General features: G+C 30.4%; 1 protein-coding gene across 1 annotated transcript; it reads left to right on the top strand.

Annotated features, from left to right (window-relative positions):
• The first annotated feature begins 10,996 nt into the window (after nt 1–10,996).
• Nucleotides 10,997–16,214, top strand: LOC114307021 (protein tesmin/TSO1-like CXC 2). Its single transcript, XM_028252365.2, has 10 exons — nt 10,997–11,406; nt 12,487–12,647; nt 12,715–13,435; nt 13,639–14,117; nt 14,232–14,306; nt 14,435–14,615; nt 14,697–14,792; nt 14,907–14,973; nt 15,411–15,567; nt 15,690–16,214. The coding sequence occupies exons 1-10, from the start codon at nt 11,248–11,250 to the stop codon at nt 16,030–16,032; spliced, it is 2,439 nt and encodes an 812-aa protein (XP_028108166.2). The 5' UTR covers nt 10,997–11,247; the 3' UTR covers nt 16,033–16,214.

The raw sequence follows: 16,214 nt of genomic DNA, 5'->3' as shown, positions 1-16,214 counted from the left end.
ACAGGAGTCTGGACCCCCCGAGCCATTGGTCCACACATCTCTTTAACGATTTCAGCAATTTGGTCCCTAGGGACCATATTTTGTGCCTGCTGAATCACCGTCGGAGGAACAAACACAGGATTTGGTGGACAAACTTGTGCTTGTGGTCCTCTTGGTCCATAAGGTGGTATATTTTGGACTGGTTGTTCCTGTGGTGCAGGTTGCTGTTGGGGGTGTGGGTAACCCCTTTGAATTTGTCCTACGAAAGGACCTGCGAAAGGTGCTGGAACTGGTGTTGTATCTCTTCCATTTGTAGGAAAACCTTCTAACCCCTCGGGTATAAATGCGAATAAGGGATTAGTGAACCCCCTTGTGCCAGGTATGGCTTCGAACATGGGATTCGGAACCATTCTTATGCCATTTCCTTGTACTGGGCCAGTTCCACCAAATTGCATGGCTTCGCTGTTAAGTACTGAGACATTTTGACCTACAACGGGCCTTAGAACAGGTTCGTACCATGACAGAGGTGATGGTCTTTCATGGTTCTGATTACTAGTTTATCCATTAGAATGTCCATTACCTTGCATAGGCTGTTTATCTCTAGCCAATCTTTGCTGAGGGACATTCGAAATTTCCTCCATATGTCTTGCGTTTGTTAGTTGGTGGTTATTCATTCGATCCAAAAAGGATGTTGCCCACCTTTCCATTGTGTTCATTAATTGCTGTCTCATTGCATCTATTAAGCCACCCCATGGATTCACTGGCTGAGTAGATGGGACAGTGGATGGTCCAATTCCTTCGTCTCGTCCAATATTACGAACAAATGGTATTTGTTCTGAAGTACTGGTCTGTTCAACCATAGGTTCCGATAAATAAGAGTTTCCACGGGATGTGTTATCACATTATCCTCTGGATTAGGTATCTCTACCTCTCATTCCACGCCTTCTTCCAAGCGTTCATTTTCTCATTGTCTCCTACGTCTAGCCATTTTAAATGTGGTCCCACTGGGCGTGCCAAAAATATATGTTGGCTTTTTGGCTTTCAAAGGTTATTATTGTGATTGCGAGCGTGCCAGCAAGGATCAATTTAGTCCTTACAGAAATTTAATTGCCAACCAATTATCAGACGACTGTGTTTTAGTTCTCTCAGCCTCAATGAAAAGGACTTTTACTGGTGGCTTGATTTAGGAGAATTTAAACAGAATACCAATCAAATAAAGAAAATCTGAAGCATTTCACTAGAATGAAAAACTTACAATGATTTGAAGCGACAATCTATTTGAAACTATTCCTATGAATGAAAATACAGTGCATAATTTGAAGTACTGGAATGTAAAGAACAGGGTATGTAAAAGTAAAGTAGAATAAGACTGGTTTTTTAGATCTGAGTCCGAGGGCATTTTTGAGGGCCTTCTCTGCTATTTATACTGCTCAAAGATGACAGTCGAACTGTATTTCCAACCGTCGAACTGCTTCCCCATGATCGCTGATTATGTACCCTCAAGATTAACTCCACTATGCCATCATTTGCAATTAAGTTTCCCTCCTAAATTTGAATTTAAATAAGAGTAACCGTTGATGCCACATCACATTGCATCTCTTTGTTGATCCACTGCTACTCAGATCTCATAACAACCAATATCAACTGCCACGTGTACGGTCAAGATCGAAGACTTGAATGGTCTCTCCATATTACCCTTACTGTGCCACGCGTCGAATTGTAACTGGCTTGTACAAAATATGCAGCCAACAGTTATATATATAGTATAGATATCAGTATATCAGAAACAATAACTCCAACATAAAAATTTAGAAATTATTCAAAATATCATATCAATAACTCATATTTATTTCATATGTAAATCTTACATTTTATCAATTCAATCTCTACCATATATACAAATTTTTAGGTGAATTCCGAGTCCTAAATTTTGGGACCCTAACTTTTTTGTATCACAAATGCTAATGTCCCAAAAATATTACTTATATTTTTTTTCTATAATGTATTTGTGTGGTAGAAATTAAAATAATGTAATGTAGAATTCAAAGTATAAAATAGTATGAATCATATATTAATGTTTTTTAATAAAATTTAAAATAAAATTTCTAATATTATAGTAAGCTTGTTTGGTTTGAGTTTTCTAAATTTACTTTTTAGAAAATTAAAGGGCAAATTACATATACACCCCTCGAGGTTTGGCTAAATTACAGATACCCCCCTGAGGTTTCGGAAATTACATCCCGCCCCCTGAGGTTTGTATTTTCATAACAATTTGCCCCCTGAGGTTTATATTTCATAACAAATTACCCCCTAATTTCTTATGCAAATATAGCATTCAGGGGGGAATTCGTAATTTCTCAAACCTCAGGGGGCATCTGTAATTTAGCCAAACCTCGAGGGGTGTATATGTAATTTGCCCAAAATTAAACTTATTGTTTGGTTTTGGTTTTCACAAAAACATTTTTCAAAAATTTTACTTTTTTATTTTTTGTATTTTTTTAATGAATTTTTTTAATATGTTAAGCAATTTTTTTAAGTTTTAGACACACTTAACATAAATACACTTAAAAAGTATAATATTTATGAAAAAAATATTTAAGAAATTCACTAAATACCAAAATATAAACAAAATACGATAATTCAGTATATTTTTCATAATTTTGTGTATTTATTAATATTTAAAAATATTTTTTCATAGATATTTTACTATTTAGATATCTAAATAAAGTGTATCTAAAAAAGTAAAAAAATTGCTTAAAATTTTAAAAATATTCACTAAAAATAAAAAAATACGAAAACTAAAAATTCAATTTCTAAAAACTTAAATTCACAAAACTAAAACCAAACATGTTGAATTTTTTTTATTTTTCACTGATTTTTTTTAATATTTTAAATATTTTTTTAAACTTTTAAATACACCTAATATAAATACACTTAAAAGTATAATATTTATGATTTTTTTTAAAAAAAAATTTACTAAATACCAAAAATATATATAAATATGATAATTTAGTATATTTTTTGTATTCTTGTGTATTTATTAATTTTTAAAAATATTTTTATAGATATTTTACTTTTTAAATACATCTAAATAAGGTATATCTAAAAAAGTAAAAAAAATTAATTAAAATTTTAAAACTATTTACTAAAAACAAAAAAAATGAAAAAAAAACTAATTTAAAAAAAATTGAATTCAAATAATTAAAACCAAATACAACCAATATTTATTTATTTTTTTGTGATACAAGAAAAAAATTATAGTATTATCGTCAATATATATCTATATAACTGTGGAGAGCTAATCTGCAAACTAGGGTTTTGGATGTGTGGGGGGTGTCACGTGACAATGGCCTTTATGTAAAGGGACCACTACGCCAAACAGGCAATAGAAAGGTCACCAAACTATACGACTTTGACAATTAATGTACTAATTTGGACAACAAATGTTTAAAAAATTAAGATAAGTTTTATTTGAGTTATTAAATTTTAACATTGTTATTCGTGCTAGATACGACACAAGGGGCTACATCTTTAAATTTTGACGAAAAATTTATTTTTTTTTGTGCAATTTATAGATGTCGTTTGTATTAAATTTTCTTGTAAATAAGATATAAAAAGATGACATTTACTAAGGCTAAGTTTAGAAAGATTAAATAAGTATATTTTTTTTATTTTTCTTGTATTATGTGTAGAAAAAGTAGAGAGGAGATGTTGATTGATGTGACTCAAAAAAGATAAAAAAATGAAATAAGTACACTTTTTTAACAATTTAGCATTACAAATGTTCTTATGGGTATGCACATTTTATTTTGTTTTTGGGTAAATTATATATACAACCCCTGAGATTTGCTTAAAGTACAGATTGTCCTCTGTGATTTTAAAAATTACAAATAACTTCTTGTTAAAAAAATTTATTTAATAGAATTAACTAAAAAAATAAAATTCATAATTATTTTCCTATATAACAATAAAATTACTTAAAAAAATTAATTAAGACATATTTATAATATCATTAAAAACTGTTAATTAACTTGATGATTAATTAATAAAATAAATGATTTGTTATGAAATTAAAAATCTCAATGGATGAAATATAATTTCTAAAATTACAGGAGATGTATTTGTAATTTATCCTTTCTTTTTTTGTGAATTCAATGGATGAAATATAATTTCTAAAATTACAAGAGATGTATTTGTAATTTATCCTTTGTTTTTTTGTTTTTTTTCACAAATTTTAATTAATTTTTTTAATTTATTTTTGTGAGGAATTTCATTATCTGTTTTATTTTTTTTAATCTTTTGTTGCTAATTTTTTTTTTGGGTGGGTAATATTGCTAAAAGTCGATACTAAAAAAAAACAAAAAGAAAAAAACGGAGAGAAATCCAGTTTCAAGAAACAACAAAAAGTCATAAAAAAGTTGATTCCATATACCTATAAGTGGGCCCAATATAGATAAATTGGCGAAGAAAAAATTTAATGACCATGCAGAAAAGCTGTCACTAATTTTATTAAAAGTCATAAAATTGCATAGGAATGTGTCAAAAATATTTACAAATATAAAAATGTTGATTTACATGTAAACAAAAAATTAAAATGTACATATATTTTGATACTATTTTCTTTAATTTAGCGATTGTTTACTGAACTATGATCCATTAATAAAAGTGTTCTCACAGCCTTATTTTATGCAAGGAAAACTTTTGAATTGACAAAATACTCTCTATATCATGGTCTTATTTAGCGTGCGATAGTTTTAGTTTAAAAATTAAAAAATTATTAAAAAATTAAAAAGTCTATAATTTTATTTTGTCTTTACTTTTTTTTACATCATTTCATAAAAAATTAAAAAATTATTCCAAATATATTAATTTTTTTTTATCTCATATTTTAGTCAAAAAATTACTAAAATAGCGTGTTTCCAAACGAGACCTAAATACACTAATAATAATGCAAAAATATGACGATTCTTATTGTAATTTTTTTATATTTTTTTGACAATTTATAAGAGAAAAAAAAAGGGAAAAAAATTTCAATCACAACTATAAACTTGAGCTTAGACATTAGCCTTATTAATAAATATTGTAAAAATTTTTAATAATAAATTAAATATATGAAATATTTATTGATAAAATGTGGGATCAACCGTACACGTGGCATGTCAACTCTGTAGGTTGATACCCTGGTGGGCCATAAACCGGCAGGAATATTAGTAAAACTTTGTCGCGCAGGGCCCACAAACCGTCCGATCACTGATGTCACTATTTGAGAAGTTTCCTTCTTCCATGTAAGAATGTGTACCTTCTTCTGTGTAAGAATGTGCAGTACTTCCTTCAGTTCAAAATAATACGGTTTTAATTTTTTAAATTCAGTTTTTTAAAAATTATTTTTTTTTATTTTTTATTTTTATTGAATATTTCTAAAATTTTAAGTAATTTTTTATATTTTTTTAGATACACCTTACATGTATCTAAATAATAAAATATTTGTAAAAAAATATTTTAAAAAATTAATAAATACACAAAAATATAAAAATGTACTGAATTTTCGTATTTTTTTATATTTTTGGTATTTAGTGTATTTTTTAAAGATTTTTGTCACAAATATTATACTTTTTAAGTATATTTATGTTAAGTGTGTCTACAAATTTTAAAAAAAAATGCTTAAAATATTAAAAAATTCATTAAAAACATTAAAATATGAAAAATAAAAAAGTAAAATTTTCTAAAAACTAGAATCAAACAAGCTGAATTTTTTTTGGGAAATTTAACTTTTTTTATTGTACAATTATTATATTTTAAAAAAATTAATTTTTCAAAATTACCCTTTGATAGTACATTTTTTGGAGAATATTAATGTCATAATTGTACTTTTTTATGTTGTTAATGTATTTAAAAGAATGACAAAATAATAAATTTATATTATTTTTGTATTTGATTTTTTAAAATGGACTAATATTTTAAGACAATGAAAAATAAAATAAGAGACTGATATTTTAGGACGAAAAGAGTTTGTTGTTGGAAACACATACAATCCATCCATGGTTCATAATAGAGAGTCTCACGGACTATCAATCCGTCAAAATCGATCGTTCCGATCCATTTGTTTTTAAGCAATTTTAATAATATAGATGGATGGATATAGATATAAATTTTTTAAATTCGTCTATGTTCGAATGGATAGCAGTTATAAGATTACCTAATTCAATCTATTTCGTCATCTCCTTAAAAAATAATGTTATATTTTTATATTTTGTATGTTAAAAAAATAATATTTTATTTAATAATAATTTTAAGTATTTATGAAATATAAAACTTTTGGCCTTTATTTTAATTAAAAAAATGAAGAATACAAAATTTCGAACCCAGCTAAAACCCAAAACAGTAACAAATTATTTTTAAAATAGTTAAAAGAAGAGAGTTAAAGTACTAAAGTCTAACTGTCAAATTGATCCGTATTCACTCGTTAATTCGTACGATCTGTTCAATATGCATCTGCTAATTAAACAGATAAATACACGTCCGCTAAGTCTGCTAATTAAACAGATAGATACACGTCTAAATTCAAACATATGACGCATCAAAGAGTACTTGATCTAACTCAATTGGCAAACACCTCTAATTCATAATATAACTCTCCTGTACAATTGGTCCAGTTAATTAGTGCGCTATAACTGTCCTTCAAATATAAAAAATGTAATTTAATCATGTATTATTTATCGTTTCAATTTAGCATGATAGGTACATACATAATTTTAAAATTTTAGAATGATGAATATATATGGTCATTGACTTTTAAAATTTTAGCATATTGTCTCAAAAAATGTCATGACATGTTTTTTTAATATATAAATTCAATAAAATTAATATAAAGTTCAGATTAACATTTTTAAAAGAATATAAACCGTCAAAATATATTAAGAGCATTTACACCAAACTCTTCAATTTTTTAGTCAAATTAAAGCTATTTCATTATTTTAGCTACTCATCTTTTGGCACCTACTGCATCAAATTCTTTATTCTAACTTATTCTTATTAAATATTATTTTCTTTTTGTGTTTGTTATTTTTTCTTTTTTTATTAAATTGATAAGTTACTAGCCAAATAATTCTTTAAAAAAAAAAAATTGCCGTTGACCGGCTAGACTTCTGGACAGACATTCGGTAAGTCACAAATAGCGATGAACGGTGTCTCGCTTGTTGTAACAAGTTACTGTAGCGATCATAAATTTTGATGAGCCGTAAGCGAGTTTGATGGAATTAATTATTTGTAAATTTTAGTTAAAAAATCATTTTAAAAAGCTTGATGCAGATGCTCTAACAACTTTACTCTTCTTATTGTGGCCGTAGATGTCCAATAAAATCATTACAAAGTGTGTATTGAACTTAAAAAAATTGAATTATAAGATATTTTTATTTTTTATTTATTGTAAATTTAAATTAAATTAATGAATTAAAATTTATATAAATATTAATTAGTAAAGTATAATTTTTAATTAAAAATTTAATTTAAAGACGTTCGTAAGTACATATATAATTAACTTGTATATGGAGCGTTATAACTCTGATCCGTCCGATGAGTCCTTGTTTCTAAAATCTGTTTTAGGATTCATGGTATGTGATGGACTGTATGCAGCATAGCCCAACTTTTGAAATATGGTAAGCGCGCCAGAACCAAATTGATCTTGGAGAGGGTGGTCACAAACGTTACACATTATGTGTGTGACTATGGTCTGGTCTGCTATGTCCATTTATGATGTTTAATTTAATGTAATTTATACATATTGACAACTCAACACTTTACATTTACACATTATAACTTATCTGTCCAAAATAAAAAATAAGAAGTAGAAAATAAAAAATAAGAAATAAAGTAAAACATTCATCACATTTCTTAATATAGAGAAATGTTATATAAATTAATAAAGTTTATAGTTTTTTTAATATGATATCTATCATACTAATGAAACAGGTTTTGTTTTACTTTCCAAAATTTTGTTTACATTAGTAGGAAAGTTTGTAAGATTATTAATTTGTAATTTTTTTGTACATGCATGTGAAAGATTCAAATTAATGGGTGTCAAATTAATTTAGAAGGATTGAATATCATGAGATTGTGGTTAAAAACACCCAGTATCCAAAAAATATAAATTAATTACATTAAAATTGAGACACCAAAATACTTGCTATCAAATAATTTTTTTTCTATGTGGAATGGGTTTGTCCCTAGAGGGGTTTAATCATTTTTTAAAGGTAAAAGTAGGAATTTAATCATTAAGTCACTTAATCTGTTGCTTAAAAGAAATATATATATATATATATATAATTCAGAAGTCCCATTTTTAAAAATAGCATAAGGCTGGTGATGGAGTAAACAGAGGGACAAAACATCTGTGTCTGAAAATCATTCCAGATAATTGGGAGTAAAGCTGCATTTACTTGAAGATAATATTGAGCAATAACAATTAATTAACATAAATGACATTTATTATTTTCAGGAAAAAAAAATTTATTATTTGAAAATTTTCTAGATTATATCCCCAAAAAATAGCAAATTATCTTTACCTTGTCCACAAAGACCTTTATTTCTTGTGCCAACTTTGGACAAGTCATGTTGCTGGTTAATCTATGTGTCAAAATTTTAAGTTTACACCTTTATTTGCAATACATCATTTGGACATAGATTTGATTGGGGATATATCATATGGTGTCATAAGAAATTGTTGCAAACGAATTGTCGACGCAATTGACCTAATTCATTACCGAAACTGTTCAATATTTTTTCTTCATATTTTGCAAATAAAACAATTTATTTTTATCTTGTTTTTCATCTTTTTTGTTGTACAAAAATAATTTTAAAAAAAACTTTAAAATGTTTTTTTTTATTATAGAAAAAGGGTGCTTTCAAAAGCCCCAAAAACTAGTTTATCAATCAAAATTTGAATCAATTCATATTTTTTAAATTAAAAAAAAATAGAGCACTTAAAATAGGATGTTCGAATGACATTGCACATTTAAAAATGTCCTATATGTCAAATATGAGGTTTATTTTGGCAATTAAAAAAAATTTATTTATTAATTTATTTATATTGCATCTCTATTTTTTTTCACTTCCACGTTTAAAATAAAACAAAAAAAAAAAATTATTATTTTCTTACTTTCCAAAGTAAGCCCATGTGTATGTGTTGTATATCTAGTGCCCATTCATGATAGATAGCAGTGGAGCGTACAGCGCATTTGTTACGGCCTTCTCAAAATAGGAGTAGGGCCCACACTTGATACCGTGGGTTCCACATCCACTCTCATTGCGAATGGACATGGATGCTGAATTGCTATGCTGCGTTTGATTTAAATTTTTTTAACGTTGAATTTTTAATTTTTTTTTTAATAAATATTTTTAAAATCTTAAGTAATTTTATTTTTATTTTTTTAGATGAATATTACTTAGATATTTTTAAAAAATAAAAAAATTATTTTAAAAAATTAATAAATATACTAGAATATAAAAATGTATTGCATTTTCATAATTTTTTTTTTTACATTTTTGATATTTAGTGAATTTTTTAATTTTTTTCATAAATATTATACTTTTTAAGCGTATTTATGTTAAGTGTATCTAAATATTTAAAAAGATTTACTTAAATATTATAAAAAAATTATGTGAAAACAAAAAATTACAAAAAGTAAATTTTTTAATTTTTGAAAAGGTAAATCCCGAAAAGTGAAACCAAACAAATTTGTGATTCACAACAGTAATTGTTGCGAGGTCAATAGAGGCTTGTTTTTAGTATATTTAATCTAAGGGAGTGTAGCACTTTAGTAACATTTTAGGATATAAATCTTTAGGTTTTAGATTTTATTTTCTTGTGGCCAGTCACCTAAGCGATAGCACACAAGATTGGTAGAATGAATTTTGCAGACGTAAGCAAATCGTATCCAGTATCAAGAGTATTGTTTCGAATCTTCGCTTGTGTGTGAGTTCGTGACTTATCACTACATGGTTGAGTGACTCTGCTATGTAGCAACAATTTAAGGGTGACATCTGGAGTCTTGATTCCTTATAGTTAGCCTCAGAGATTTCCTCTTTGTGGTTAGGCCTTTTGTTTTTAGTATATTTGGATGATTTGAATCGTTTATATTATAAGATTTGTTAAATATATAACATAAAAAATTAGGTTAATTAGATATACATAACCCCATGATCGGGTTAAAATTGTTTTTAAAAACAATATCAAAATCAGGATAGTTGTTTATTTTTTGTAAAAAAAAAAAAGGGCAAATTACATATACACCCCTCGAGGTTTGGTTAAATTACAGATACCCCCTGAGGTTTCAGAAATTACATCCCGCCCCCTGAGGTTTGTATTTTCATAACAATTTACCCCCTGAGGTTTATATTTCATAACAAATTACCCCCTAATTTCTTATGCAAATATAGCATTCAGGGGGGAATTCGTAATTTCTCAAACCTCAGGGGGTATCTGTAATTTAGCCAAACCTCGAGGGGTGTATATGTAATTTGCCCAAAAAATGTAGTCTTGTTATAGAGTTATAAATATTCAATTAATTTAATTTTTTTCGTAAATAATTTACTTGATGAATCTTATAATATGAATAGTTCAGATTATCTAATTAGGCTTGGAACAAACCCCATAGCATTCACAAGAGTAATCCTTTCCAAATAGACATTTAAAAATATGGTAAAAATGATGTGTATGTAAATATAGGCCTATTTGAGAAATAAATTAAAAGTCAAGATTTTTTTTTTTTGACTTTTTAAAAAAAATATGTAAAAAAAAATAAAGAAATAATATAATCCAAAAAAACAAAAAAAATTAACTTTTTAACTTTGAACTCAATTGCCAAAATAGGCCATATTATGATAAGAAAAAAAATAATTAAAATGGTTAAATAGATGGACATAAATAAATAAATAAAATACAAGAAAAGAAAAGAAAATAGAAGTATAAATGTATAATTTTGAGAAAATAATTTTCACCGCTCAAACCAAGTGTACGTTACTTTTTTCTTTTTTCTTTTTTGTTGCAATTTGTTGTGTATAAATGGAGATTTCAACAGAGAGCTAGTAGTGTGTGTTAAAATCTGTCTACTAGTGTGGGGTTCGGTGGTAGGGTCGAGAAAAATCGTCTCTTGCACTTGCTCATCATCCCGCCTTCCCGCTTCTTTCTTGAATCTCATCAGTCCGCCACTCACACAGTGATAGAGAGAGAAAAAGGGTCATAGAGAAAAGTGATACAGACAGGGAAGAGAGATGGGAGAGGAGGGAGAAGAGGGAAAGGAAGAAAAAGGAGAGAAGTTAGAGAGAGAAAGTGAGAGTGAGGAATGTGGAAGAGGAGGAGGAGGAGGAGGAGGTCCTCCAATGGACACCCCAGACCGCAGCCGGATCGCCACTCCCCTCTATAAATTCGAGGTGATTTGGACCCCAAAGTCTCTATCTTTTCCGATCTTAGTCTAGTGGGTAGTGCTTCTTGTGCTTTGACTGATCTTGATTTGTACTCTGTTTTGTGACTTTGAAAGTTTTGTTTTTTGGTACCAGGTTTGGTTAATTTTTCTGAGTACTCTCGAAAATTTTGTTGTTTGATCTGACCTGAGTGAATTAGATTTTTGATTTTCGGATTTGAGGGTTGTTCTGTGGCATTTTTGATTTTTGTAATTGTACGATGATTAATGTTGGACTTTTCATGTTTTTGGCCTGAATTCTGTGTGGTTTAATTTGATCTATAATGTGTGCAGTAGAATTAGGGTTTGCTTTTGTTGATTTGGGTAATTTAAAGTTACTGGAATAGTCATGCAATTGAAGATATCTTATGAATTTTTATTCCCCCCCCCCCTGTGAGGTTTCTTTGAATCTATGACTGGCTGATCAATTATAAAATTTGAAAGTTTTATTGCATACATATACTTTTTTTTTTGAAAACTTTTGATGCCTTATATCAACAGTTTTATCTGATTTATATATAGAAATTTAACCAATCAACCTCATTCTTTATACTGCGTTTGGAAGCATGGAATTGATGCTTTGAATTTGGAATTGGAAGCCATCTTGGTTCAAATTCTCAAAGGTAGTCTTCAATTATAATTCCAAGCAAACAAATTTTGACAATTTGACCTGTTCTCCATTGCTTCATCAGATGAAATTTGAGTTCATGCATGTGTAAAAGTATGCAAGTGTAAAGCACACTGTTGAATTTGATCTGTCTATTTTTGGTACTTATTTCTGCTGTTTTTTTTTCTCCTGTTTAGTCTTTAAATTATTATTTACTGGGGAAAAAAAATGATTTGAATTCTATGATAATCATTTCTAGAACATCCTTCTGTCTTCATTTTTTATTGCTTGGTTTCTCAGATGTCTGCATTACACAAGTATTTGATTCATACAGTAGAATTCTTTTCTAATTAAATTGATTTGCATGTTAGAGTCAAATTCATAGATTTGTGCATAGGCAATTCTCTTCTATACTGAAGGCAATTCCTTTTTGGCCACTTGCAGGACTCTCCTGTCTTTAATTATATCAACAATCTTTCTCCTTTCGAGACAGTGAAGCCAATACGGATTAGTCAGCCATTCAACTCAGTTAATTTTGCATCACTTCCATCTATTTTCACTTCACCACATGTCAGTTCCCTCAAGGGATCTAGATTCTTAAGAAGGTAACTAACCATTCTTTCTTCAATACATTCTTCGTATTCTGTTTGTTAATGGTACGGTTCATTTCAGGCATCAATTCTCAGATCCATCAAAGCCAGAGTTTTCTTCGGATAATAGGAACAAAGTTGGTAGCAATGATGGGGTTATAGATGATGCTCATGACTCTGATGAGCTGCAGGAAAGTTTTGATCCAGGGAGTTTTATAGGCGAAGGTCCTGTTGAGTCAACTTACGAGTGTTCAAAGCTTGCAAATGTGGCCTCACGAACACTAAACTATGATTATGGTAGCCCTGACTGTAGAACAATGCCTTGCCATGGGATTGACACCAATTGTGTGTCCAAGTTGGCTGGAACATCGGGATCAGTTCCATTTGTCCAAGAGGTTTCTCAAACAGGTTTCGTAGGAAGCGGAGTGCATTTAGATGGGATAAGAAACATTGATCACTATAAAGATTGGGCAACCATGATTTCTGATGCTAATGATTTATTAATCTTTCATTCACCTGACGATGCAGACGCTTTTAAGGGCACTTTACAGAAACCACTGGATTCCGAGACAAGGTTATGTGCATCTCTTGGGTCAGAGTTCACACATGATGAAGTTAGCGATTTGCAGAAAACTCAAGCTGTTGGTCCAGTTGGGGTTGAACAACATGAATCAGAAAATCCTCCCCCTCAAGTTGGAGAGGAAGATCATCTGAAGGAAATAGAAACAACTAGAGATGCCCTTGATGGTACTTCTCTAAATAAATGTGTGCCCGTGGAGCCTGGTGAACAATTAGATAATGAGGTAAGATATTGATATCTATTTTATATTTTCTACTTTTTGTTAGCTTTGTTGGAGAAATTAAGAAACATTAAGCAGTGCAGGTCCTACTCCTAGATTAGTATATAGTTACTTTTTTTTTTTTGAATACTGTAGTGGAGCGGCTACTTATATTTCTTCTAAAGTTGTGATTAGCTCATGACATTGTTTTATCTGTTTTTGTATAGCCTATTTCTAATTTACATCGTGGTATGAGAAGGCGCTGTCTGGTCTTTGATATGGCGGGAGCTCGCAGAAGGCATTTAGATGATAGTTCAAGTTCCGGCTCTTCCATGTTACCTCAGCCTGATGTTAGCATTGAGTCCAATGATAAGCAGCTGGTTCCTACGAAGCCTGGCAATGATTCTTCACACTGCATTCTACCTGGAATTGGTTTGCATTTAAATGCTCTTGCAAGAACTTCAAAGGAATACAGCGTTGTTAGTCATGAAACTTTGTCTTCTGGAAGGCAGTTGATAAATGACCCTAGCTCCACTGCCTCTATTCATTCTTTGAATACCGGTCAAGATCAATATTTGGCAGTAACCTCTATGGAAGGAAACATGGGTCTCACTGAAAGTGGAGTTCCGGGTATGGAAGATGCTTCTCAGGCATCTGGATACATAGCTAGTGAAGAGCTTAATCAGAGTAGTCCAAAAAAGAAGAGGCATGTGCAGTTCACTTTTTACTTCTCTTTTCCTGTTTTGAGATGTTTATTGCACAACATTCTCAGTACAATTGCATCAGTTTTTCCATATTATAGCATAAATTTGATTTTCAGGCGTAGGCTGGAAAATGCTGGAGAGAGTGAGGGCTGCAAGCGGTGTAACTGTAAGAAATCAAAATGTTTGAAGCTGTAAGTTATTGCATTTCTTTAGCATAAACAAAGGAGCTTATTGGTGGCATTATACTAAGAAAACATGTAAACAAAAGCCACACAACCAAGTTATGCTCATGATCTACCTGTTGAACTTCTCATTGCAGTTATTGTGAATGCTTTGCTGCTGGTGTCTATTGCGTGGAGCCATGCTCATGTCAAGATTGCTACAACAAGCCTATTCATGAAGATACTGTCCTTGCAACTCGTAAGCAGATCGAATCCCGCAACCCGCTTGCATTTGCTCCTAAAGTGATCAGGAGCTCTGACTCTGTACCAGAAATTGGGGTTAGAAAGCCATATCTGGACTTGCATTTTACTTACCATATGATTTTTGCAGCACTAGTATAAGTGTTGTTGGTTTATCAGGATGAGTCCAGCAAGACTCCAGCTTCAGCAAGGCATAAAAGAGGATGCAATTGCAAGAAATCTGGTTGCCTAAAGAAGTATTGTGAATGCTATCAGGTTGGTTGTTTTTGTTTAAATTCTTTTTTTTTTGGCTCCCATTTCTTTTGTGCATTCAATATTTTCTTGCTGTTATTTATAATCTGATTTGCAAATGGCCGTTTTCTTTGAAAGGGTGGCGTTGGATGCTCCATTAACTGCAGATGTGAAGGGTGTAAAAATGCATTCGGTAGAAAGGATGGTGAGCATGCCTTGAAAAACCCTTATGCTTTTTGTTTGGATCTGAATTTGACTAGGAATTTGTGGAGGGTAAGGGAAAAAGAAGGGCAAAGTGAAGAAGTAAAATTTGTGTTTGGATGTAAGATTTGAGGAGGGATTCACGGAGGAAAATGAATTGGAAAGAGAAAAGTGACAAAAATTTAACTTATATTTCATTTACATTTCCTGTCATTTTCTTTTATGTTTCCAAATCCCTCCCCAAAACCTAAATCCAAACACAGCCAGTCTTTCCCCTTCTAAGCGTGTATTTCTTCCTAATACCAATGTGTTTTTAGCTATATTTTGTATTGAGTTATTGATTGAAGCATAGATGCTGGTGGTATTTTAGTTTGAAATGTTTCTTTTTGTTGAAATGGTTCCTTTTTTTTTTTTTTTTTTTTTCTTTTCTGTGGAATTTAGGAACTGGTACAATAGGAGCAGAAGCTGAACTAGAAGAAGAACCGGAAGTATCTGAAAAGAGTGTCATACACAAAAGTTTACACACAAATTTAATCCAGAACAGTTCTGAACAGAATCCAGATTCTACTCTTCCAGCAACACCTCTACACAGTGGCAGGTATATATATATACAAGTCTAGCAGTTCCTTACGCATACCATATTGACACGCGCAATTATTTGATTTTGTTTTCATTTTCATTTTCATTTTTGTTTCTTTGTTTTTGTTCTTCGTGTGCCAGAGCATCTGTGCAGCTACCATTTTCCAAGAACAAACCACCGCGATCTTTTCTTTCTATCGGATCCTCCTCTGGGTTTTTTGGTAATCAAAGGTTTGGAAAGCCGAGCTTTTTGCCTCCTCAGCCCAAGTTTGAGAAGCCAATCCAAACCGTTCAGGAAGATGAAATGCCGGAGATTCTGCAAGGAAACTGCTCACCTATTGGTGCAATCAAATCTGCTTCCCCGAACAGTAAGAGAGTCTCTCCGCCTCACTGCGACTTTGGATCATCACCGGGTCGAAGGAGCAGTCGGAAGCTGATACTGCAGTCTATTCCTTCATTTCCATCTCTCAATCCCAAAGATTAGATGTAATATATTTTGTGGTGAACTTGAAATGAAATTCTTTAAATCTTCAGTGTAGTTAGTTATATATGTTTTGTTGTTTAGTTGTATGTCATTTGAGCTGTCTCTTCTGTGCTTTGTATAATAATATATGTAGGTTCTCTTTAATGAATAACTTTGCCTTCTAGAAGTGTCAAATTATTTTA

The sequence above is a fragment of the Camellia sinensis genome, chromosome 6, assembly GCF_055761805.1.
Source record: "Camellia sinensis isolate YWXY chromosome 6, ASM5576180v1, whole genome shotgun sequence".
Lineage (NCBI taxonomy): Eukaryota > Viridiplantae > Streptophyta > Magnoliopsida > Ericales > Theaceae > Camellia > Camellia sinensis.
This window is presented reverse-complemented; position numbering and strand designations above follow the sequence as displayed.

Excerpts from the sequence above, each read along its gene's own strand:
- LOC114307021 (XM_028252365.2), top strand. The coding sequence starts at position 11,248 with ATGGGAGAGGAGGGAGAAGAGGGAAAGGAAGAAAAAGGAGAGAAGTTA. Across the intron at positions 14,616-14,696 it reads ACTCTGTACCAGAAATTGGG|GATGAGTCCAGCAAGACTCC; the intron begins GTTAGAAAGCCA and ends TTGGTTTATCAG. Across the intron at positions 14,793-14,906 it reads AGTATTGTGAATGCTATCAG|GGTGGCGTTGGATGCTCCAT; the intron begins GTTGGTTGTTTT and ends TTTCTTTGAAAG.